Consider the following 26,615-nt stretch of genomic DNA (forward strand, 5'->3'; position numbering starts at 1 on the left):
TGTTGTCTTTTTCATTATCCAGTCAACTACCAGGAGGAACAAGAATCCCAACATGTTGCATCCTTGTTTGACACCAGATTTAACATTAAACCATTCTGTTGTACCATTTCCATCAACAACTGCACATTCACTGTCTTCATACATTAATTTAACCATACTGATTATTTCGTCTGGTATTCCATAAGATTTCATGATATTTCAAAGGGTTTCCCTGTGTATGCTGTCGAAGGCTTTTTCAAAATCGACGAAGCATAGATAGAGGTTGGAGTTCCATTCCAGAGCTGCCAACCCTTACGATTTTGGCGTAAGGCTTACGATTTTAGGGCCGAAAATACGCCTTACAATTTCACTATATATCTTCCGATTTTCGCTTAGTTGACATTTCAAAAGTTTTAGAGCTGTCCGTCATTGGTTTTTACTTTTATAATAAACAAGCCATAGTCGTTACTACGTTTGTTTGCATAGTCTATATATATATATACATGTATATACAAAAGCTCGATCATTTTAATGCTTTGAAATAAACGATATGACAGCTGCTACTAAACGTAAGGCATGCATTGATGGAAATAACAACAATAATCCCCCAAAGAAGAAAACCGAATGAAGCCAGAAATTCAAAGAACAATATGCAAGTAAACATCTATTCGTTTCAAAGTCAGAAAGTGGGAGTTTGTATGCTAAGTGTACAATCTGTTTGACATACATCAACATTTCTCACGGCGGGGAAAATGACATTAAAAAATTTACCGGAATAACTGACACAGTAACTGTAAAATTATGATTTGTACTTATGTAGCAAGATTTTGTACACAAGTATTAGAAGGTAAAATCAATAAAAGATGTATAAAATTTGACTTTCTGCAGTTCTGAAATCATTTATTGCTTGACAATTAGTATGTCTGGATTTGAAATATGCCTAAAATTGCTCAGGTTACATATTTATTCATAAAAGTTCGGCTTACTATTTTCCATTTCATAATGTTGGCAGCTCTGCCATTCTATAGCTTGTTCTAGAATATTACGTAGGACAAATATCTGTTCCATAGTGCCTCTTCCTGCCCTGAATCCAGCTTGTTCCATTCTCAAATGTCTGTCTACACCAAGTACAATTCTTTTTATTATTATTTTCCCCATTATTTTGGCAGTTGTTGCTATTAGTGTGTGTGATTATATATGATTAAAAAAATAAGATTTACATGCTATTACGGATTTCATGTAACATCGCAGAATGACGTTAACTTGGGTACACGAGATTCAAAATGGAGAAATACATGTCCACGCGCTAGTATTCGAATCGACGCCATTGGGACCAAAATTTTCAAGTTCCATAGGTATAGTTTAATTTCTCATTAGTTTTCTATATTTTCCTTTTAAACATAGGGAGAGCTCCTTGAGAGGGCTTCGCCCTCTATAACTCATTTAATGTTGACAGCCATAATTTTGACCTTCTGAATGCAAGAATAAAAGCAATATTGTAGCCTTAAATTTGTGTTATGTAAACAAAGACTCGAGTCTTTATGTAAACAAACAAGTGAAATATTGATTTTGTAATATAATGCATCTTAATTTTGCATATAGTCACAAATTTTAACTTTTAGAGGACACATTTTACCCCCAAAATGCTAGAAATGTGAAAGATATAATAAACTTAGATCGATATCCATTTCTTTTGAAAATTTCATAAACAATAGCATACCGCAATCTTTGTTTACTAAACAAATAATAAACTCTCTAAAATGAGCTTCTGTGATAATGTATAACCTTAATTTTCATGTGAAATCTTTCAAACATATTAGACAGTAAATTTTGATCATTAAAAGTGAAAAACAAAATTTTGGGGGGAAATCATGAATCAGTCCCTTTAAAACAAATCCCATCATGTACAGGGCTTGAAGCTAACTTTTTATGTCACCAGTCCAGCCGGACTGATGGGTATAATATCAACCAGTCTGCAGAAAAATTTACCAGTCCAACAGAGTTTTCCAGAAATAATGAAACATATTCTGTTCATGTTATCAAAATGAAATTTAACTCAATATGCCACAGACAATAATCTAACACTTATGTGGGATTTATAATTTACGAATCAGATTCGTCTGATATCTACAGATCGAAGTAGATCTACGCCAAATGTGTGCACAAGATTTCATAAGTATATTTTCCAAAATGATGCTTTAGAAAATTAATCAGTCCCATCGGACTGACTAAATCAAATGTCAGTTAGTCCGCCAGACTTTTAACCAGTCACAGACTGACGGGCATATGTTAATTTCCAGCCCTGATGTATGAAATTTTAAGAATTTTTGTTGAACTCTTTATTTATCAAGTTCAAGTTCATTGATTCGCTCAAACCATATTATATGTGGTACATGAGGTGCATTAGATAAACATACATTGAGTAAGAATAAGGTCAGATTATGTTCAAATATACAATGTGCATGTGTAGTGAAAAATATTAACAAAATATGTTTAGGAGGACAGACTAACTTGATAGATTTTTTAGATAAACATACAGAGTGTTTAAACATTACTGCAGGGTTCAACATTCAAGCTCGCCACCTCGAAATGAATTTTGACGACCAGTTTGTTAACCTAGTTCGCCCAAATGGCGATCTGGTGACGAGTTTGGATTGTGACAAAATTTGTATACATTTTGAAAACGAATACATTTCAAAATAATGTGAAAAGAAATAAATCCAGTCGGTAATACTTCATTTGTATTTTGGTCTGGTGCGATAATGGAAGTAGTCTTTAAGAATTCCGGAGATGTCCAGTTTGCATTTTATTATGCAAGAGCAAAACATCTGGTTAAAGAACGTGGACATTCGATCTAGTTGGGGTGGGTTACCGACGCTTAAACAATCTAAGAAAAGGATAAACTATAAAGGAAACCTTAAAGATGGACGGCCCTGGGTGAATGATGTCTTAAACGGCCCGTATAAGACATCATTCACCCAAGGGCATCCATGGCTCATTTATGAAGATGAGAAAATGCCCGTGTTATCTCCGACTTTATTCAAGGCTCAACATTGTTCGGACTTTAAGTTGTAAAACGAAATATATAACCTACTTATTCCAGACACAAGACAAGGACAATTGTATACTTTAAAGACAGAAATAGCAGTTGAAATTTGGGTTGAAACAGTGAAAAATCTGAGAATGAAAACAGTTTGGTTCGTTTTTTTTTTCAATTTTGGGTCCATTAACTAAAGGTATTTAAGAGCATACAAGAACAACAAACATACATTATGTAAACTACAGAGAGCGGAAAAATCTAAAATGATAGACATGCAGTACATAAATTGTCCATTTGAAATATAGTGTGAATGAACTTGCGAATAGGTGAATGTTACTCAGAGGAGAATGCAGTGGTAGAGAGCATGGAGAGTTTTGGAGAGAATGAGAGTGATTATGAGGAGATGGTTGAGAGTGAGGAAACGATGTTTGCGAGAAGAGAGTTATTGAGATTCTGTTTGAAACTGAAGTAGAAATGCAATAGATTTTAGGTTTACGTTTAAAGTATTATTTGTTTGGGCAACCTGAAATTAGTACCTAGGTTGCTCGGATGGCGAGTCCAAATTCTGATGAGTGTCGAACCCTGTTACTGATTGACATAATTTCATGAAATTTAATAACATTTTAATAGGTCTTGTGTAGTACCTACTGTGTATGTATTCTTTTCTAACATTTGACAAAGCACTGCATTCTAATATATAATGGAATTGTCTGCAAATTTTGATTCGTTACACAAAACACAAAATCTTTCATTATATGGAATACTAATCCATCTGCAAGTTTCAACTGGAAAGGTGGTGATTTGTGGTGTGAAATTTGAGAAGAATAGTTCTAAAAAAAAAAAAATGACAATTTTTCTAAATATTTTTCAAGTCCAAAGTCTATCTTAAAAGTTCTGTATATTTTACCTTTTAATGAATTGAACATATCGCTTGACCGTGTGTGAATAAATTGATCCTTAGTTAAGTCTTTGACGGTATTTGTTATCCATTTTTCATTTACGTTCTCTTGTTGATGCCATATATTTGAAAGTCCACACATGTTTAAAATTTTATGAATACATTCAAACCAGGGGTTTTTAACAGTACCATTTAGATATTGTGTATACAAAACTTTATAAAGTACATTTACAATTTTAAAGTCACAGCCTGGCAATAACAGCCCAGTATGAAATAATTCTACTATACACATTAATATAAATTGGGAAACGACCTGTTTCACCACATACCATAAATGAGGGTGTGGAGCTTTTCAGCTGATATGTTTCAGAAATTTTAAATGAAACAGTAATGTTATAGGCCTATATGGTCACTCTGGAATTCGAATTTACTCTGAGTCAAGTCTGGGTGTCGGAAGAAAATTATTATTGGTTAGACATCACAATTATTATAGGTTGATATGATTATTTTGTAGATGGAGAAAGAAATATCATTTGAAGAACAACTGAGCCTGGAAGAATCGGAAAGAAAAAAAAAGGAACTTGAAAACTCTTTGTTGAAAAAAGATGAGGACGGTACAATGTATGAATGGGACGAGAAGAGGAAGGCTTGGTTCCCTAAGGTTTGTATGTGTTTTGTGTATAGGCTAATTTGTTTTTGTTTAAAATGCAATCAACATTCCCAGGTGCAGTATGTCTGTCTACAAAATCAGGTTCAACACAATGTTTTGATTTAGCTAAATACAGATTATTTATACTAGCTGCAATAATATAGCCCTCTCAATTTCTCCCCAAAATGTCAAAATATGGAAAATGGGGGATACATTTTTATTTCAGCTAGCTATGTATACATACATGTATATGTCTACATTGTAACTTTAAAAAGGCTTTATTATATCAATAGTGCATTTAGTTGTAACATTGAAAAGTTTCACCCCGAGAAAACCATTGTCGAGGCTGCACCATTTAAATGACTTTTCTTTGACGACTCGGTTTTATGATTTTTAGCTCACCTGAGCTTCAAAGAAGAGGGGCATATCGCTTTGTACCTGTCGGTCAGTCGGTAGACCACATGTTGTCCGCTCAATATCTTGAGAACCATTCACTTGATCGTAATGATATTTCATATGTGGGTTAGTTATGAGTAGAAGAGGACCCCTATTGTTTTTCAGGTCAAAGGTCAAGGGTCAATCTACTATGGACATAGGAAGTCATTGTCCACTCAATATCTTGAAAACCCTTTTCTTGACAGACATCAAACTTGATACACTGGCATATCCTAAGAAGTAGATGAGCCCTATTGATTTTGAGGTCACATGGTCAAAGATCAATTAAGGGTCAAACTGGACATAGAAATATACTGACCACTCAATGTCTAGAGAACCCTTTGCTTCATAGACATAAAACTTAGTACGCTGGTACATCTTCAGGAGAAGATGACCCCTATTGATTTTGAGGTCACATGGTCAAAGGTCAAGGGTCAAACGGGACATAGGAATATACTGTCCGCTCAATATCTTGAGAACCCTTTGCTTGACAGACTTCAAACTTGGTACACTGGTACATCTTCAGGAGAAGATAACCCCTATTGATTTTGAGGTCACACAGTCAAAGGTCAAGAGTCAAACTGGACATAGTAATTATTGTCTTCAATATTTTAAGAATTAGTTGCTTGATTGACACCAAACTTGGTACACTGATACAGCATAAGGAGTAGATAACCCCTATTGACAGTTTGGACAAGGTATGCAGGTGGTCAGGTTAATTATGAATGATTGCTTAATTAAACTCAAGTTAAAACATTTTTGTTATGCAATCCTTTGTCTTTTTAGGCTATTATATAGAAGAAAGTCCACTTGTAGTGAAAAGGTTACCTGTAAATGTCCAATAAGTTGACAAATGCTGTCCATTATTTTTAAGAATGGACAGATACTGTCAGTTCTTAAAAATAATGGAGAGTAATTGTCAACTTATTGGACATTGCCAGGTAAACCCAATAACTTATTAGACATCTACAGGTAGGTTGAAAATAAGAGAAAGACAATACAAGACAATACATTTGTCAAAGAGATACAAATTTAATTTTAAATTCCCTACACAGATATCGGAAAAATCACTGAAACACTTAAAAACGATATTTCTCTGCTTCAGCTCATAAGATTCACAATTTTAAAATTTCATTGGCCATTACTATATCGCATCAAAACTTAAATTTGAAAGACATATTTCCATACTGTATTTGAATTTCGCTGGATTCAGAGGCACATTCCGAAACTTTTTCACAATGCTTTTTTATGTTTTCTTTATTAGCATATCCTAATTCTGAATTATTATTTTCGCTTTCATGAATAATTCCATTTCACAAGATAGGTGTATTGGGTTCTTTTGGCTGGCATTATTTATTTCGTCATCCAAATATTCAAAATATGCTTTTCAGATCAAAATTTGGCTCCATAACTTTCTCACCCTCCATATCCAGAATATTTGCAATATTTTCACTAAAATCCTTAAATTTTGACTGTGCAATGAAAATGCTCTCCCCATCAGAGGAAGACATGTTGATATGGCTCAGTACTATAGAAAGAGTGAATATAAAACCTGCAGTAGAAGACTACTTACCTGACACTGTCCAATAAGTGAACAAAAGAAACAGAATTCTGACTGGTTACATTGTCAGACTATTCAAAATAGCTTTATTCATAATTATCATTGTCACTGAGACTGTCCATTCTAAGAACAAAAGATGTAATGTTTTAAGTAGGATATAAGCCTCAAACTGTCCATTCTGAGAGAGAAAGAACTGATCTCGGCCCTACGGGCCTCGATCAGTTCTTTCTCTCACAGAATGGACAGTTTTTGGCTTATATTCTTTACATAATTTAAATGTATATACAAAATGAAGTCCAAATAACTTTATGATATTGAATTTCTTTTCACTGGCCGTAATGGTGAATTCGTTATATTGCCACACCCGCTTTATTGCCCAAATTCGTCTTGAACAAAAGTTGGCAATATATCGAGGGAGCACTGTATATATATTATATACAAAAAGGGAGCTAACAACAATTTTGCTTCAATGGGCATCCCAAGACACATTTGTCGCAATCTTCACGAAAACATTTAAAACTTGCCGGCCAGTCGGACCAGTGAACTGTCTGAATTTACTGGCCCACAGTGAAATTTACTGGCCCCCTAAATTTTCATATGTTTATCACATATATTATGGAATGCATTGTAAAATTGTACAATTAATTTACTGAAACTATGGTTATTGCTCGTATTCATATCCACCCTAAGGCATACTTTCTGTGGATACCAGAAAAAACAACACCGTACACAGTATTTTCTCTCTCTTCGTCCACAAACAACAAGACTACAAATTCACGTATTTTTCACAAACATGAAAACAGCCCGAGTGCACCTAAGGAAGTAGCCTCCTCTACCAACATCAAAATAGCCTTCACTACTAACATCAATTGCAAACGATTGATTAATTCCATAAACTATAGAAATTGCAAAAAATCAGAGATAACTGCAATTGACGAAGTTAATTTTAATTGGACAATGCAATAAAGCAGCAATTACCGGGTGTTCGTTTAATATTCACGTGGTCAACGTACAAGTTATCTTAACAAATACTAGTTATCATTCTTTACGAAATAAACCATGATGTCCAAACACTTTATGTGCTATTTTTTTATTTATTTTTATTTTGATGGTAAATTTAAGCAAATAAGACGTTTAGAATATCTAAATCCAACATTATATTTAATGTGACTTACAAAAAGTCTACAAGCCCATCGCACTTCCTGATTTTTAATTTTCACTGCCCCGACTGTAAAATTCACTGGCCTCAGTCTTCAGACCACTGAGTTTTTGTGAAGACTGTAAATTGTGCAATTGTCAATCAATGCACACACAACTAAAACCCACGCAAGAGCCATGCAGTCATCAAAATATAGAACTGAAGTATTTTCCCAGTTGAATGAGCACTGATATAGTTGTCTATCCATGAAATGAATAAATATTAGCCAGAACAAAATGTTGTCCACTAAGGACCAATTAAAATTGCACCACAATAAACTCCATTATCAATATTTCTCCCATCAGAGCAGCCATGGCCAGAGATCGCCGACATTGGGGGTTACAGATACTATGGGATCCGACAGGAAAATTGAAATGGTTGTTGTATTCTATGGAGAAACAGACAATTGCCCCAACTTTTTTTTTTCAAGCTCTGGATATTGTATGTACAACCCCCCCCCCCCCCCCCAAAACATGTTGGCATACAATCATGTTACACAATATGAGATATATAATGACAATAAACTAATTACTAACAGTTCATTTACGTATATGTAAATACAAGTATATATTTGATATGTACCTGTGATATTAGACTATGTATGCAATTTAGTATTGCATATTACATAAATTAAATGTAGTTAGAGCACTCTTATTTTGGTGCGCAATTCAAAACGTTCATGTAAAAATTCACTCAACCTTCCAGCATGAACTACATTGACAGGGTTGCATAGTACTTTACAGTGGTTTTCCTTTGATATGTCATCGTCTGAATTGTAGATATTTCTTTCTTATATCTTTATACATGAAGCAGTCATATTAAAAATGTAACTCATCTTCAACAGTAGTTTAATGAAGATTGCAATGCAAGTCTCACCTTAGCCCTTTCTACAGCGAGATGGTCCACTTACCCTCGCCATATTGCAACCTGGGTAAAACCTGAATACAGACGATTGTAGTTGTAGGTAACAACTTGGGCAGTTTGACTAGGTCCTTTTTTAGGTCACCTGAATTCATTCAGGTGACCTATTGCTATCTGTTTTTGTCCGTCGTCATTCGTCGTGCGTTAACATTTGAACATTTTCAGCTTCTTCTCTGAAACCCCTGAACCAATTTCAACCAATTTTGGCATATAGCATCTGTGGGTGGAGGGGAACAAAAATTGTGAAATTCGTGGTCCCTGCCCCCCTGGGGCCTGAGGGGTGGGGCAAAAACCATCAAAATGAGTGTAATTTTAAAAAATCTTCTTCTTTACTCCTGGACATCAAGAAGCCAAACTGTGGGCATAATTATAATGAGCGTTGAGCCCTCTACCAAAATTGTGAAATTCATGGCCCCTGGGGCAGGGGTTCTTGTGTTAGGGTGGGGCTCTATTGGTCATATAGTGAAAATGTAGAAATTCTTTGAAAATCTTCTTCTCTGTCTCTGGGTATTAAGTAGACAAACTAATAGCATGGTAATGATGAGCAAGGATACCTCTTTATACCCCCCGCAACAAGTTGTGGGGGGTATACTGGAATCGGGTTGTCCGTCTGTCCGTCCGTCCGTCTGTAGACGCAATGGTTTCCGGGCTCTAAAGCATTATCCTTTCCACCTACCGTCACCATATCATATATATGGACTACCCATGGGATGAAGATGTTCCCTATCGATTTTGGGGTCAAAAGGTCAAAGGTCAAGCACACTGGACATCGAAGTAGCAATATGGTTTCCGGGCTCTAAATCGTTATCCTTTCCACCTACAGTCACCATATCATACATATGGACTACCCATAGGATGAAGATGTTCCCTATCGATTTTGGGGTCAAAAGGTCAAAGGTCAAGCGCACTGGACATTGAAGTAGCAATATGGTTTCCGGACTCTAAAGCGTTATCCTTTCCACCTACAGTCACCATATCAAACATATGGACTACCCATGGGATGAAGATGTTCCCTATCAATTTTGGGGTCAAAAGGTCAAAGGTCACGCGCACTGGACATTGAAGTAGCAATATGGTTTCCGGGCTCTAAAGCGTTATCCTTTCCACCTACAGTCACCATATCATACATATGGACTACCCATAGGATGAAGATGTTCCCTATCGATTTTGGGGTCAAAAGGTCAAAGGTCATGCGCACTGGACATCGAAGTAGCAACACTCAGAAAAGAGGTAGTTTATACCTATTACCAACACCCTTTGGGAGATTGGGGTAAGCGGGGGGTATTCTTAGTGAGCATTGCTCACAGTACCTCTTGTTAAAAATTGTGAAATTCATGGCCCCTGGATCAGGGGTTCTGGTGCTAGGGTGGGGCTCTATAAGTCATATAGTGAAAATGCATTATTTCTTTGAAAATCTTCTTCTCTGTCCTTGGGTATTAAGTAGACAAACCAATAGCATGGTTATGATGAGCAAGGATGCCTCTTTCAAAATTGTGAAATTCATGGCCCCTGGGTCAGGGGTTCTGGTATTAGGGTGGGGCCCTATTGATCATATAGTGAAAATCCATTTTATTTCTTTGAAAATCTTCTCCTCTGCTGCTGGGTATTAAGTAGACAAACTAATAGTATGATAATGATGATCAAGGATGCTTCTTTCAAAACTGAAATTTATGGCCCCTGGGTCAGGGGTTCTGGTGCAAAGGCGGGGCTGATCACATAGCTATTCAATGTTTCTTCCATCCAAAAGTAAAATTCTTATATTTAAACACAAACATAATTCAAACATTGGAAGGTTGTTACATGATACTCAGGTGACCTATAAGGCCCCTGGGCCTCTTGTCATAGGATTGCGAAGTATTACACCTGTATCCCCTTGCCCAATGTCAATCCCCCCGCAATGTATTAGTAGGTAGTGGGGTGGTTCCTTCATTTTCAAGTTTTTACCTGGGGGAAGACTTTCTTCCATTTCATGGCCCCCCTCCCCCCTCCAAAACACTGAATCGTTGTGTCTAAGTAATTAGCCAAAATAAAGAAGAGCAGGCATGCCAAACAAAATAAAAACCAAAAAAAAAAAATCATGTTTAATTACAGTGAAACTTCTCCAAACCGTCCCCTCAGAAAACCGGTTCTCCCTGAATATTGGCCGATTTTCAAAGTCCCGGCAGAAATTTTAACATTTCCTTACAAAGAAATTCTTACAAAACCGGCCACCCCTGAAAACCAGACATCAGCCACTTTTTAAAGTACATTTGTTAACAAACATGTGTAATTTACCCTTATAATACTGGCCACTTTTTGAAGACAAGAAAATTTTGGCCAGAGGGTGATCAAGATTGTCCAGGTGTGCAAATTGACACCACCAGGTGGAAAATTATCCACTAGAGGTGTGAAAAACATCAGTGGCCTCTTTAATTTCTATTGTTTACCTGTGCTGTCAAGGGTGTTAATTGACACTTAGCTAATCCAAGTGACCCTTCCAAATTCTGTACAAAATGTAAAAAAACAGTTAGGAACATATTGGATGAATACAGTATCAAACACCATATTGTTTCACCATACTATCCTATGGATATAAGCGGTAGTTAATAAAGAAAACAAACCTATGACTGTTAATGATAATCATTAAAAGATAACTTAATTTCCTTGGTTTCCATAGACTTAAAATTCCTAAAAAATATTCAAATAATATTTCATATTTAGTACAGTTCCTTTCAAAAACGTCAAAACAAATTTGTTAATGATATAAGCGATGCATGTAAACAGAGTTTTTATAAGTAAGAGGAATTCCAATATGCCTCTGTGTTTTCTTTATGTATCGGAATCCTGTTATAGATTTTCAGTTTAAAATTAGATGATTTCTGTGAGAATAATAATTATTAATTACACATGTATAATTACCTGTAGGTACAAGCGGACTAATTTGATCTCCGCCGATAATTGATCATAGATCACCAGAAGAAAGGGAACAGTACCTACTGTGTGAATATTGAGATAAAAAGTCTCTAAATGCTGAATTCTCGGTTAACCGGCCACCCTTCCAAACTAGCCGTTTTTTCCAGTCCGAGAGCTGGCCGGTTTAGAGAAGTTTTACTGTACGTAGTGAGGATCCTACAATGTGATCTACAATGATATATAAAACAATTGAATTGCTTACAAATGAAACGCAAAATACTAATAAAAGGGTAAATATTGAATAAGCCATACAACAATTAAGCCAAGAGGCTTTGTATTTGTGCATGTATTTTGACTTCCACCTGCCATCTCATCTTCAATCACTGGGGAGGGGCATACATGCCAACTTTTAAAAATCCCCATGGGGGATTTTGCGCGCGACGACCTTTTTTCAAAGCTCAAAATTCACGACATTTTAGCATGAAAATAAATATTTGTCCTTTCAAATAAAATATCAATCAAATCATTGTTAATGTATCATATATTAACACAACATCAAATGTGTTTGACCATTAACTATATAAAAAAAACTTTGAAAGATATGCATTAATATTTTATTAAAATCATCTAAACAGCAAAAAATCTTCTCCAACAAGTCACATACATAATATCAAATAATATTTAAGGTTGCATCCTTTTACACCATACAATAAACATTGGCCGGTCTATATATCAAAATTTAAATTAAAGCACATGCATTTAGGTACGACTGCAAAGGCGATCTTGCTTGTCTGTAAACATGGGCTTGCCGAGACTGGTGGAATAATCTGCATTGCAACCAAAAAAGGAGTGATCTGCCCTGCTATGAAGTTTGCGAACAAAACCTTTGCACCCATGACATCTGAAATAATTACCAGGAAAAAAAAACCACATCAAAATATTCCGTTTTACTTGTAAATTAAGGCTACTTGCTAAATAAAAAATTCAGTACAGACTTGTGCGAATTACGCATCACAAAGTATATTTAATGAATACTACACTATATAGACTATATAATACATCGCTATAGACGGATAGATTTGGATAGCCTATATTATTATAGTTGGAAAAAATATATACTTGACGTACCTTATTGCAAATTTTGGATGCTGTCAGCGAGAGGCGGAATGTCCGATTGTTTGGTGGTGACACTAGCATCGTTGTCATTCACGTTTGTGTAAAGGATAGGTCAATTTGAAATCCGTCTTCCCGATTAATTACTATCAAAACATGCTTCGTACTGTCCAATAAACACCCCAACACAGGCAGACCAACCCGACACCATGCGACACTGGTAAACAGCAATGGCTGACTATTGTCCCGATTTCTGATTGGCCAGTTCAGAAATGACGTGGGATTTCCAATTCTGGTCACGAGATTTCACGATTATCCCGCTTTCAAACTCGTTTTCAATCGTGAAATCGGAAATTTTGGTCAGAAAAAATTTCAAATCGGGATTTTAGGGTAATTTTGCTTTCCCGATCGGGAAAGCGGGACCGGAGGGTAAAATCGGGAAGATCCCGCCTAAATCGGGAAAGTTGGCATGTATGGAGGGGGTTTACTGAAGGGGTTTGCATATACAACAACAGCATTTCCTGATCGACGCTAGCAAATGACATACTAGGGTTTTGCTCTTTCTTTAAACGAAACTGAATATCATAGTCATGCCAGCCCAAACCAGGTGACCTGCCATCACCCAAGCGAATTGTGTGCATATACATAAAAGGAAAGGCAACCCAAAAAATTTTTATATGATAAATGATAGGATAAAGATTTGTCATACTATGCTGTTGATATACGGCCTAGATCAGTACTAATTCTAAAACATTAAAAATTGAAATTCCCGCTATCTGCCATGATGCGGAACTCTTGTATTCAAGACCACAAAAATCAATAATTTTGACGTCACACCGTCAATTCCAGTTTTGATGAGATTCTAAGGTCATCAAAGATGTGCATGTAGATTTTATGAATACATTGTAAATAGGTGGATGCCTTACTGTCAAGCAGTTAATTACACTAATGCAAAGGGGAGATGTGAAAAAAGTTTTTCTCTCTCTCGAAAATTCCTGACCCAAACAAGTCATCTGAAAAGAAACTACTATGTAAACTGTGGATCCATCATTTGCGTAATGACAATTTGAGGTTCAAGACATTTGTATGAAGAACCAAATACCGTCTGCCTGGTCTGCGACTCGACTGAACGTCTTCTTTTCTTAATTTGTTCTTGTGAAAGAACGGGCTCAAATCTATACGGCTTCAAAGTTAACTGTTCGTGACTTGTCATGTTTACAGTGCTGCTGATGAAATAAACCGGAACCGATGGTGTGACGTCATCAATTAAACTTCAATGGCCACTCTCTTAATTTGAAATATAAGATATATTAATATTGATTTAATTGTTAAGCAAGGATTTTTCTTGTTAAAGACTGTCATTTACAATATCAGTAAGTAATACTTTATTGATAAAAGCAACAATGTGGTTGGGGTTGCCTTTCCCTTTAATTAAAGAAGTGGTGCATTCTGGATGCACAGTGGCAAAGATTGATGAGTAAACAAGGAATAAATCCATCCAGACTTCAATACAATTGTATCTGTGATGGATTTGAGCTTAGATTTTTTGGTCATTGCTAGGTTACCATCTTGAAGTGATATGTATTGGGTTTCATCATTTGGGGTCTGGGTAATTATGCATCAATTTGGCTAGATTGACAAATCTAGCCAAAATCCATTAGAAATTTGATTTTATTGGACACAACTTTGATTTTATTGGGCACATTGTATCCCAGCTCAATTCAAACTTGCGTCCATGGCCTGGACTGGGATGGGAGCCTTGGTTATGCTGGCTGCCATGCCCGCAGAAATCGCTTCTGTGATCTACTGCATCTGTTCGTCAGTAAAGCGTAGTGAAGGGGTGTCGTTAACACCCATGAACTGGCCCTGATCATCATCAATACGCTTGGGCTTCTTCGCAGCGGGGATCCTCCTCTTTCTTCCCCTGGTCGAAGGTTGTGCTCCTCCCTTTCTTCTTGGCTTTTTATTTCCCCAACAATTTGTATAATAAATTTAATCAAGAAATGTGAAAAGGAAATTGAGGTAGAGTCTAGTATGCAATTTTTTAGGTCACCTGAGTAAACTCAGGTGACCCTATTGCAATTGGTTGTTGTCCGTTGTCGTCCGTCATTCGTTAACAATTGAACATATTTTGAACTTTTTCTTGATAACTACCATTCCAATCTTTTCAAATTTGGTATGAAGCATCTTTGGGACAAGGGGGACATGAATTGTAAATTTCAGGACTCCAGCACCCCTGGGGCCTTAGGGGCTGGGCAAAAATTGCCCAAAATTGACCAATTTTCAAAAATCTTCTGAAGAACCACACATGTTTAAGAAAAACTAAATGGATAGTGATGTAGAACAGGAAGGCCTCTACCAAAATTGTAAATTTCATGATAACCGGGGTAGGGGTTCTGACCCTAGGATGGGGCCAAACTTGCTATATCGTGTTTATGTGTAAAACACTTAAATAACATCTTCTTTAGTACTATTGATAACTAAATTCAAACTAAATGGATATTTAGAAAGAGCAGGTAGTCCTTTACCAAAATTATAAATTTGATGATCCCAGGGGTAGGGATTTTGGTATTAGGGTGGGGCCAAAATGTGCAGTTATGAAATGTGTAAACAATAGACATTTTTAACTTCTTCTTGATAACTACTATACCAATTCTTTTCAAATTTGGTATGGAGCATCTTTGGGACAAGGGGGGCATAAATTGTACATTTCAGGATTCCTGCACCCCTGGAATCTTGGAGACAGCTGGCAAAAACTGCCCAAAATTGACCAATTTAAAAAAATCTTCTTCTCTAGAACTGCACATGTTTAAGAAAAACTAAATGCATAGTGATGTAGAGCAGGAAGGCTTCTACCAAAATTGTGAATTTCATGATCCCCGGGGTAGGGGTTCTGACCCCAGGGTGGGGCCAAACTTAGTATAAAGTGTTTATGTGTAAGTTTGCTGATGCTATATAAATCTAAATGCATACTAAGGAATAGCAGAAAAAGATGTACAAAAAAATGGTGAATTTCACAACCCAGGGTTTTGACTCTAGGATGGGTCCAAATCAGTCATATCTTTTACAGCGAATTACAAAAGACCAGTTGAGTTTTCAATTGCCTGCTGGATTGATCAATAGACTTTACAATTTGGTCAGCAAAGTATCACATTTGGTCTGAATTTAGGTCACAAAGTTACTCAGGTATGACAAAGAATTGACAACTTTGTTTTCTCAGTCTGATTGACAACCCTGTAAATAAAAGAATTTAACACTCCAGTTTTACTGATTATTTCAGGAAAAGAATTTCTCTCATTGTATAGGTTAAAAATTTCTTTGCTTGTTTCTTCAGAAATGTCTTTTCCATTTCTAATATATCTCCCCATCTTATTTTATTTCCATGGTTATAAGCTGAATAGGAATACACTGCTAGGTAAATGTGCACTAACCAACCCTGAAAACTATAAATAGAATAACAAAACAATAGAAGACTGAACCTGAATGGTTTAGTTAGAATAACAAGAATTCTATTGGTCAGAAACAGTAACAATAGAAGAGTATTCTGGAAGTTTTCTTTGTGTGATATGAATGGACTGACCTCAAATGTAGATTGACAAACAGATGAATGGGGCATTATCATGTTATTTGATTCGCGATAAAGTGTAAGAGTTATTTGCTCTTTAAATTTGGTTTATTCCGTTAAATTACTATAGGAATATGCAAATTTTCAAACATTTGCATATGGCACAGGTGAAATAAGTATAAATTAAAACAACCGTGTTGAATGGTGGTGGGGGAGACGGAATAAACTGTATATTAAAGATCTGCGAATCAAATAACATGATTATGCCATGAATGGTACATGTGGACACTTGTAGTAGTTACCCCATATGATATTGTTGGTTATGTACAGATACCTGATGGGTATCTGTACTCGGGAGCTACGCTCCCTCGTGTCATTATGACCACGCCCATTGGGTATCTGCACATAATCAACAATATTATATGGGGTAAGTGACTTGTACCATAGTTTACTATTATTCGTTATATTTTATTATAGCTTTCGGAAGCGCGGTCACCTGTTTACAATATGATGCCAATTGTTATGTATTTAAATTACACTTTGTACACCATATATTTCTATCATAATTACTTTCTATCACCGAAAATTGTATGTTCATTAATTGTTTTTAAAAAGCCGTTTTTAAAGTACATATAAATGTTTGGACTGTTGGTTTTGATATTTTTATTGTGTCGCCTGCGTTACGCAGTGGCGACATATAGGGATCACTATCCGTCGTCGTCTGGCGGCGTCGTCGTCGTCACAAAAAATTTCTGTCACAGTTTTCTCAAGAACCACATGGGGCAACTCCCTGATATTTGGCACAGAGCATCACTGTGGCCAACTGTATTGTGTAAGACATTTTCGAATCTGTCGCTTATCAACTTCCTGTTTGCCGGGACTTAGAATTTTTTACAGCAAAAAAATTTGTCACAGTTTTCTCAAGAACCACATGGGGCAACTCCCTGATATTTGGCACAGAGCATCACTGTGGCCAACTGTATTGTGTAAGACATTTTCGAATCTGTCGCTTATCAACTTCCTGTTTGCCGGGACTTAGAATTTTTTACAGCAAAAAAAATTCTGTCACAGTTTTCTCAAGAACCACATGGGGCAACTTCCTGATATTTGGCACAGAGCATCACTGTGGCCAACTGTATTGTGTAAGACATTTTCGAATCTGTCGCTTATCAACTTCCTGTTTGCCGGGACTTAGAATTTTTTACAGCAAAAAAATTTCTGTCACAGTTTTCTCAAGAACCACATGGGGCAACTCCCTGATATTTGGCACAGAGCATCAGTGTGGCCAACTGTATTGTGTAAGACATTTTCGAATCTGTCGCTTATCAACTTCCTGTTTAGTGACAAAAACCATTTCAATAATTTACTTTTTCAACATTATACATGATATATTACATATAGAATGAACTAGCAGGCGACACATGTCTTCCGGGGAAGACTTAATACTGCGTTTAACATTTATTTTTTATTTAACGCATTCGTCGACTTTTAGTACCGGCATTGGCTTTAAGAATTGAAATTTAAAAATTCAAATAAAATTCTTAGAACCTATATTCATGCATTTTTCTGTTTAAAAATTTAGCAATATATTCAACTGATGATGGTGGTTACTCTTTTGAAAATCCTATTTGATATCCTTCATTTTAATACATATTTTGACTAAATTGGCTGGAAAAACATTTACATGTATATAAAATAGATTTAAAAAGAAGGTAAAACATAAGAGAGAAAAAATTAAGAATTGTAAGATGCGAAACCATAAAAGAAACACAAGTCTGATTCACTCTGTCCGCTAAACAAGTTTATCTCTCAAACGCATTCTTATCACGTGACTGGGTCTTTTATAAAACTCTTTATAAATGCTACCCGTATTTCTACGTACATGTGTTTCTTGACTTGAGGAGAATGTGGAAATAGAAAGTGGTTGGGACGAAACCATTGACAATATTATCTTGTATCAAGGTTTAAGTGAGATTCAGTGCGAATATCTATAATGTATTTGGAGAACTTCGTCTGAGTAAGTTATCCATGTTTGATATGTGCAATTTTGATCTGAAGGAACTTCATACAGTGGACAGTGATGTTGTTGTTTTTTTCTTTTGAGAATGTGGGCGGGGTTTGAAGAAAAGTGTGGGTTATGTACAGATAACCCACACTTTTAACGAAAGAAAGCACGCCAAACTATGGTACAATGTGAGATGTCTAATGAAAATTTCTGAAGTGAAATTGATGAGAGTTTAGTAAAGTTCAATTTAATCAATAATAAAAAAAATTGCATTTGAGAGAGAGAGAAAGAGAGAGTGAGAGAGAAAGAGAGAGAGAGAGAGAGAGAGAGAGAGAGAGAGAATGCACCCTTTTCTTTACTTAAAGTAATCAAAAGTATTTTTGAAAGAGAAATATAATCAAATTTGATGATTTTATTCCAAATTATTGATTTAGAAACACTTGAAATAATGTTTCAAATTTGAGAGAGCACCTTTGGTTTTTTTTTTTTTTTACTTAAACATGTTAAAGTAATCAAATGTATATTTGAGAGAGAAATATAATCAAATTTTATTTTATTGATGTTCACTTTTTAAAAAAAAAAAGGGGGGGGGATAGCTGCAAAAGACACTGAAATCAACTCAGATTTACCTGTAAAAGCAATCTACGCTTGAGTAACTTTGTGACCTAAATTCAGACCAAATGTGATTCTTGGATGACCAAATTGTAAAGTATATTGATCAATCCAGCAGACAATTGAAAACTCAACCGGTCTTTTGTAATTCACTGTAATGTTTTAATGTTAATACACCAATCTCTACCCAGAGTTGTCATTCCTTGCTCTCACTTGCACCTCTGTTAATGTCTCAAAATAAGCAATGTAAATCCACATTTTTTTTAATGGCTAATAAAACTAAGAACTATTTTATAAAATATTGGGAAAATGTAGGACAAGCAACTATTTGTAGATTTTTTTCCATTACTATATATTCTTCATGTACCTATGTACTAAGGCCTGCAATAGAAATACCCAATATCCACATTTCAACCCAAATCAATGCTTCTTGTGTCACAAAAAGACTTGACATTTGCTCAATATTTATTTATTTATGTATATTTTTGTAACTGAAGTCAAAACCATACTTTATTTGAGCATACGTGCCATTTTACAAAAATCTTGTAAAACCCTTGAGACGTTGACAGGTGTAAGTGAGTGTAAGGAACGATAACTCTGGGTAGAGATTGTTTAATACACCTATTATATTACGTGAAGCCTTTCATCAGTGTATGCACTTATGAGGACATTGAAGTTGTAAGAACACATCTTGTTTTATACTTTTGCTTAATGTTAAAATTTATCTTGGAGATTCAGAGCAGGAAATTTTTTCTAGATTTCATAGCCCTTGGGAGTAGTGTTAATTTTTCACTGACCGATAAGGCCTGTGGGCCTCTTGGTTTTTTTTATTTTTGGGGGATCAAAATTGACCAGAATACATGAATCCAAAATTAAAACAGGCAAAAATTAGCAAAATTAATGCTAGGAGCCTGTAGTCTTGGTCGTAACTAGATATGCAACTTTTCTTTTTCATTCCTAGGCGTAAATAAAAATTCCGTCTTACCTTGAATTTCCATGTGCCTACTGCTGGGGAATCTTGCATAGTGGTCATGACGTAATTTATGACCTCACTAATACTCGAATAGAGAATAGCTGGCAGTGGGAAATTACCTCGATAATACAGATTAGTAACATATTGATATTTAGCTTTGATAAATCAATTTAACTTCAGCGAGTTAAATCCTAACAAGATATGAAACAAGAGGCCCATGGGCCACATCGCTCACCTGAGTCACCTTGGTCCATATCAGAAGATTTTCCATATCTATTTGCATGTAAAACCGTAGTCCCTATTATGGCCCCAAACCTACCCCTGGAGGCCATGGTTTTTGCAAACTTGAATCTACACTATGTCAGAAAGCTTTCATGTAAATGTGAACTTCTTTGGCCCAATGGTTCTTGAGAAGAAGATTTTTAAAGATTTTCCCTATATATTTGTATGTAAAACTTTGATCCCCTATTGTGGCCCCATCCTACCCCAGGGGGGCATGATTTTAACAAACCTGAATCTGCACTATATCAGAAAGCTTTCATATAAATCTCAGCTTTTCTGGCTTAGTGGTTCTGGGAAGAAGATTTTTAAAGATTTTTCCTATATATTTGTATGTAAAACTTTGACCCCCTATTGTGGCCCCATCCGACCCCCGGGGGCCAAGATCTTAACAATTTATAATCTGCACTATATCAGGAAGCTTTCATATAAACCTCAGCTTTTCTGGCTCAGTGGTTCTTAAGAAGAAGATTTTAAAAGATTTTTCCTATAAATTTGTATGTAAAACTTTGATGCCCTCCTTGAGGCCCCATCCAATCCCCGGGGTCCATGATTTTAACAAACTTGAATCTGCACTATATCAACAAAACAAAAACAAAAAAACGGAAAAAAACCAAACTTTGACCCCCTATTGTGGCCCCATCAGACCCCCGGGGGCCATGATTTTAATAATTTAGAATCTGTATTATATAAGAAAGCTTTCATATAAATCTCAGCTTTTCTGGCTCAGTGGTTCTTGAGAAGATTTTTAAAGATTTTCCCTATATATTTGTATGTAAAACTTTGATCCCCTATTGTGGCCCCATCCGACCCCCGGGGGCCATGATTTTAACAATTTAGAATCTGCACTACCTAATAAAGCTTATCTATAAATTTCATCTTTTCTGGCCCAGTGGTTCTTGAGAAGAAGATTTTTTAATGACCCTACCCTATTTTTACCTTTTCTTGATTATCTCCCCTTGGAAAGTGGCCTGGCCCTTTATTTTAACAATTTAGAATTCCCTTTACCTAAGGATGTTTTGTGCCAACTTTGGTTGAAATTGGCCCAGTGGTTGTTGAGAAGAAGTTGAAAATGTGAAAAGTTTACAGACGGACGGACGCCGGAATACGGGTGATCAGAAAAGCTCACTTGAGCTTTCAGCTCAGGTGAGCTAAAAAGTGTTCAAAATGCAAAATGAATAATAAGAATAAAAGTGTGACATGAGGTAGATTCAAACCATATGGCAAAATATAATCTCAACCTATACTATCAGCGGTGCGCAAGTATTACGTGTGAACCAGGATTTTAAAAAAATGACGTTTAGGCAATATGTTTTTGTTAGTTTTTCATGAATTTCGACTTCAAGGCAGGAGTGCCCCTGATAAATTACTATTGTATATTCTTCTTAAGATTGTAACATACATGTATCAAAAATTAACCAAAAAAATCTTAGGGGCGGGCCTGTCTTGAAGGACTTCAATTCATGTCAAAATCATTGCTTAAATGCATAAGGAAAATGCTGTTTAGGCCAACTTTGAAAGTTAATTTCAACATTGTAGATGGTTTGAAATGAAAATAAGAAAATTTCATATATAAGTGCGACAGAAAATAACTAAAGAAACTTGATATAACAATGTGTCTTTTTCCGGAAAATTGTTTTCTCACATTATCACTAGTGTGAGATCAACTTTACCCATGTGAGTTTGTCTAATTAGTTTTTGCATTGAAGTTCAAATGAGGATTTTGTTAAATTTTGAATTTTCTCGAAGCTCTTTAATTTATGCACTAAACTGCGGATAAAATGTGAGAAAAATACTCCTTCATTATTTACTCTTGTGGGATAGGAAAATTCCACCTCTGGAACAAGATTCGCTGTCTAGGACTCGGCAAATAAAGCCTCATTCTAGACTGCGAATCTTGTCCCCTCGGTGGAATTTCCCTATCCCACACTCATACTAATGAAGGATTCTATTACTCCCCTATAGGTATTTTCTTTTGTTACCCTGAATTGATCCTTTATAGTAATAATGAATGATTGCTTTAGATTGATGAGGACTTCATAGCGCAGTATCAGATGAATTATGGAGGAAGTGGAGAACAAGCTGGTGGTGATAATTTGGCCGCAGATCAGGACCAGTACAGGCAGTATTGGGAGGGGTTGGATATTAACAGTGAAGAATATCGTAAAAGGTATACAGAATATTACCAGAATTATTACGCTCAGTTTTACCAACAGCAAGATGAGCAAAGCAATCAGCAAAGAGGGAATGAGATCAAAAATGAAGAGGGGAGTAAAGGAAAGAAGAGGAAATCTAGCAAATTCATGCCCCAGAAACCAGCAGAAGGTACAGTTGTACTTTGTACTTTTCAGTCCGGTTGAATTTTCTTAAATACTTAAAACCAATTTGTGTATAAAGGGGAGTAATAGAATCCTTCACTGCATTTGTTTTGTATATAGCTTATATACATGTGTATTTAATTTAATTTAAACAATATTTTATTAAAAAATGAATAGGATTGGGCAGCAGGCACAGCCTATTTTAGCCCTCTTCATTTATATTTAAGGTAGGGCTTTCATATTTAGTATATAGATTCCTTATGACAAGAAATTTCATATCATGCCATGATGTTTGACCCTGTGACCCTGACCCAAATTTTAAAACTTTAACCAATATTTAACCTTGCTCATAACTTTTGAATGCTGAGTGATACATCTTTCATATTTCTTGTACATGTATTCCTTGTGACAAATGTTTTATTTTGGAACCAAAATTTTTGACCTTGTAACCTTGACCTTGGATTTTAAACTACTTTTAAATAAAGTTAACCTAGGCAATATTCTCTGAACTGTTTAAGGTAGGGATTTCATATGTTGTATATACATTCCTTATGGCAATTTAAGACCTTACATTTCATACCGTGACTTTTTATCTTGTGACATTGTATCAAGGACATCAGCCACTTTTTAAAGTACAATTGTTAACAAACATGTGTAATTTACCCTTATAATACTGGCCACTATTTGAAGACTAGAAAATTTTGGCCAGAGGGGTGATTAAGACTGGCCAGGTGTGAAAAATGACTGGTGGGAAATTATCAACTGGAGGTGTGAAAAACACAAGTAGCCTCTATAAGTTCTTTAGTTTACCTGTGCTGTCCAGGGTGCTAATTGGTGCTTATCTAATCCAAGTGACACTGTCAAATTTCAGTATGAAATGTTATAAACAGATATGCACATATTGAATGACTACAATCAATAGGTCATATTGTTGCACCATGGATATAAGCGGTAGTTAATAAACAACAAACCCATGACTGTTAATGATAATTTTCAATAGATAAATAATTTTTTGGAGGTTTCCATAGACTTGAAATTCCTAAGAAACATCACAATTAAAATTATATTTTTACTACTCTACTTTCCAAAAACGTCAAAACAAGAGGAATTCCAATAATAGGCCTCTGTGTTTTCTTTATGTATCCTGTTATAGATTTTAAGTTAAAATTAGATGATTGCAGCAGGACTATTTCTGGTAATAATTACCTGTAGGTACAAGTGGTCTAGTTTGATCTCCACTGATAATTGATCATAGATCCCCATATCAAAGTGAGCAGTACCTACTCTGTGTATTAATTGCAGCAATCAAATGGCTATGTATTTGTTTTGTTTATTAAAACATAAGCCGAAATTCTACATAAATGCTGCTAGTCTACAGATTTCTATACCTATATCAAATGCAGTTTTATTTAAACGGAATGTTTCCATTATTTATGCATGTCAATGTAAAAATGTTTATTCATGTTTAATTAGTTTTAGTGCTATAAATTGAAAATAAACATGTTAGTAAATTATTTTGTTTTATTTCCAATAGTGAAATAATAGTCCTTGAACACCATATTATATGGTTTGTGGTATGTCAATGAAATATCTAATAAAAATTGAGCTGAAATGTCTCTAAATGCTAAATTCTCGGTATACCGGCCACCCCTCTAAACCGGCCGGGTTTTTTTCGGTCCGACAGCTGGCCGGTTTAGAGAAGTTTCACTGTATATATATATATATAAAATTATATATATATATATATATATATATATATACATATATATATATATATATATATATATATATATCCAAATGTGAAAAATTGCCTCAGTGTCCGGTAATCAATAGGTAAATTATATATATATATATATATATATATATATATATATATATATATAAATGCAAGTGGTTGTTATTGATCATAACCCAACATGGACCGATGTAGAGAGAAAGAGCACAGAAAAATCCTGGATGCATCGTTTGAAATCATTCCGTCCAGGTGGAATGAATAATTTGAATGATTTCAAGCGCATGAATCCAGGATAAATCCTTAGTTAAAATCAGTTTCCACAGCCTAATCGCCAAAATTCACCCGATAAGATATCTTATTTTGTATGATTAATATTAATACAATTCATTTCCCTCGTTTCAAGGCTCTGACCTTGAGTTTCTTAATTTAGCCATAACGAGGATTCCCAAAATTGCGATTATTGTTTGACCTTCAATACTTCCTAATTTTGTTAGAACATCATAAGAAATCATTACAATTATGAATTGATATAGCTATAGCTCTCTCTCTCTCTCTCTCTCTCTCATATTCTAGTCTCGACATTGCAACTTTTATTCTCCTTTTTGAAAAATTAGAAGGGGGGAGGGGGGGGGGGTGATAATAAGAAAAAAATGGATTGACCTTGAAGACTAGTATATCATTAATATATCATCTTGAGACCTCTAAACTATGGTAAAACATTATTCTAAATTAAAATAAGTTCGGATTCGCATAGCTCTTTATGTTGCGATATCAGAATTTCTAGAATGCGGCTTTAATTTGTCTGACCTTGAAAAATATATTAGCTTGAAATATAATACCGTATCTTTTTCCTTAAACTTCTCTCCCATTCACCTCTTGGATTGTTGATTTTAATGCGAGATCTTGTGTCTTTTGATTGACATTGTTTGTTGTTTAATCGTGTTCTTCTGGCAATCATATTATTTTTCATTGTCAGCACTGTTTACCATATTCGAATCATCAATGGTACGGACTATCAAATATTGTTTTGAACTTAATCACTCCATATCATTATCTTCCCACCATTTTATTCCATAATCACATTGCTTTAGAAGTTTTCCCTATAAATTTATCTGATTTCTGTAATTTTCAAGAATAATTCTATTTTCATCCCGACCCGACCTACACCATCGTCAGTAAACATGCTTTACCACGAAACCACCATTTTTTCACTCAGTACAACAGTGTATCACTCTTGTTACCAATGTAGATTATTGATACTTGTCGTTTTTTCGTGTTATTTGTTTATGTAATATATGTCTCTTGATAAAGATGCGGGTTGCGTCGAAAATTTGAGTTTTAAATAACCAACAGTGTCGTGGCCTTTTCAGTGCTTATATATATATATATATATATATATATATATGTGAGTTTTATACACCTCACTGTGGAAAGACCACAGGGAGATCCACTGTGCACACAGTCCTCTGTGTTCAAGGTGTGTGTTATTTGCCAATACACACAGCTTCCAGGAGCTTGCTATGGCCATGGGCACCTTGCAGGAGGTGTGAAAATGTGCCACAGGCTAAATAATCATGATAAAGGTGGAATTGTAAAAAAAGAAATGTCATTATTTTCCTCCCTAATATATACATGTATATTGTTTTTCAGCATTTTGAGACAATTCCATAAATACCACACACTATACATTCTGTTTTTGAGGAAGCCTGGTTTTGAAAATTTTCCTTTTAATCATATCTTTTTTATTAAAATATTCTTTAATTCATTGTTTAATAATAATGCATACTGCAGGCAATTCCTGTTTTGAATGTGAATGGGTATTTTCAGTAAATGAAAAGCATACTACAAGTAATAGGGATATTCAATAATTATGATGTGATGCAGGATTTGACATTTACTTTTTTCAGCACTAGACCAGTCAGGCTACTTAAAATGATTTTCACTAAACCTGACCTTGCATCCACTAGCCCTGACCAACTTTCCAGAAAAAACTCAATATTTAAATACTTAATTCAAATTACACATGTTAAGTTTGAACTAAAGCATATTTAATGGTCTCAAAAAAAACCTCTAGGCTTTTATTTTCAAACACATTTTCTGTTTCTTTAAATTCTACCCGGCACAGAAATTCTTTAGTCCATAAAATTACCTCAACCATTTTTTTTTTTTATTTCTATTTCATAAGCCCTGCTTTGTTTCTTCCCAACCTTTTCCTTTTTAGCTCACCTGAGCTGAAAACTCAAGTGAACTTTTTTGATCAACAGTTGTCTGTCCATCTGTCTGTCTGGAAACTTTTTACAGTTATGACTTCTTCTCCAGAATAACTGGGACAATTTCAACCAAACTTGGCCTAAAGCATCCTTGGGCTTTCAAGTTTGTTCAAATGAAGGGCCATGTCCCTTTCACTTTTTGGAAAAAATCGGTCAAACAGTTTTCCAGGCC

General features: G+C 35.2%; 1 protein-coding gene and 1 long non-coding RNA gene across 3 annotated transcripts in view; one reads left to right on the plus strand and one right to left on the minus strand.

The window, feature by feature from the left end:
* LOC125675657 (HIV Tat-specific factor 1 homolog) overlaps positions 1–26,615 on the plus strand; it is an 81,138-nt gene that overhangs the window by 4,051 nt on the left and 50,472 nt on the right. The window contains exons 1-3 of one of the 2 annotated variants that reach the window (XM_048913442.2): positions 1,057–1,334; positions 4,432–4,578; positions 22,145–22,445. In XM_048913442.2, the coding sequence (XP_048769399.2) occupies positions 4,432–4,578; positions 22,145–22,445 (448 nt within the window). In that variant the 5' untranslated portion in view covers positions 1,057–1,334. Of the gene's footprint in view, positions 1–1,056; positions 1,335–4,431; positions 4,579–22,144; positions 22,446–26,615 lie in introns of those variants that run through there. The other variant, XM_048913441.2, reaches the window with a different exon arrangement.
* Positions 8,967–18,517, minus strand: LOC130052612 (uncharacterized). Its single transcript, XR_008800967.1, has 2 exons — positions 12,702–18,517; positions 8,967–12,474 (listed from the first exon to the last, which is right to left on the minus strand). It is a non-coding gene; the product is annotated as an uncharacterized LOC130052612 (long non-coding RNA).

This window comes from Ostrea edulis, chromosome 3, assembly GCF_947568905.1.
Source record: "Ostrea edulis chromosome 3, xbOstEdul1.1, whole genome shotgun sequence".
Lineage (NCBI taxonomy): Eukaryota > Metazoa > Mollusca > Bivalvia > Ostreida > Ostreidae > Ostrea > Ostrea edulis.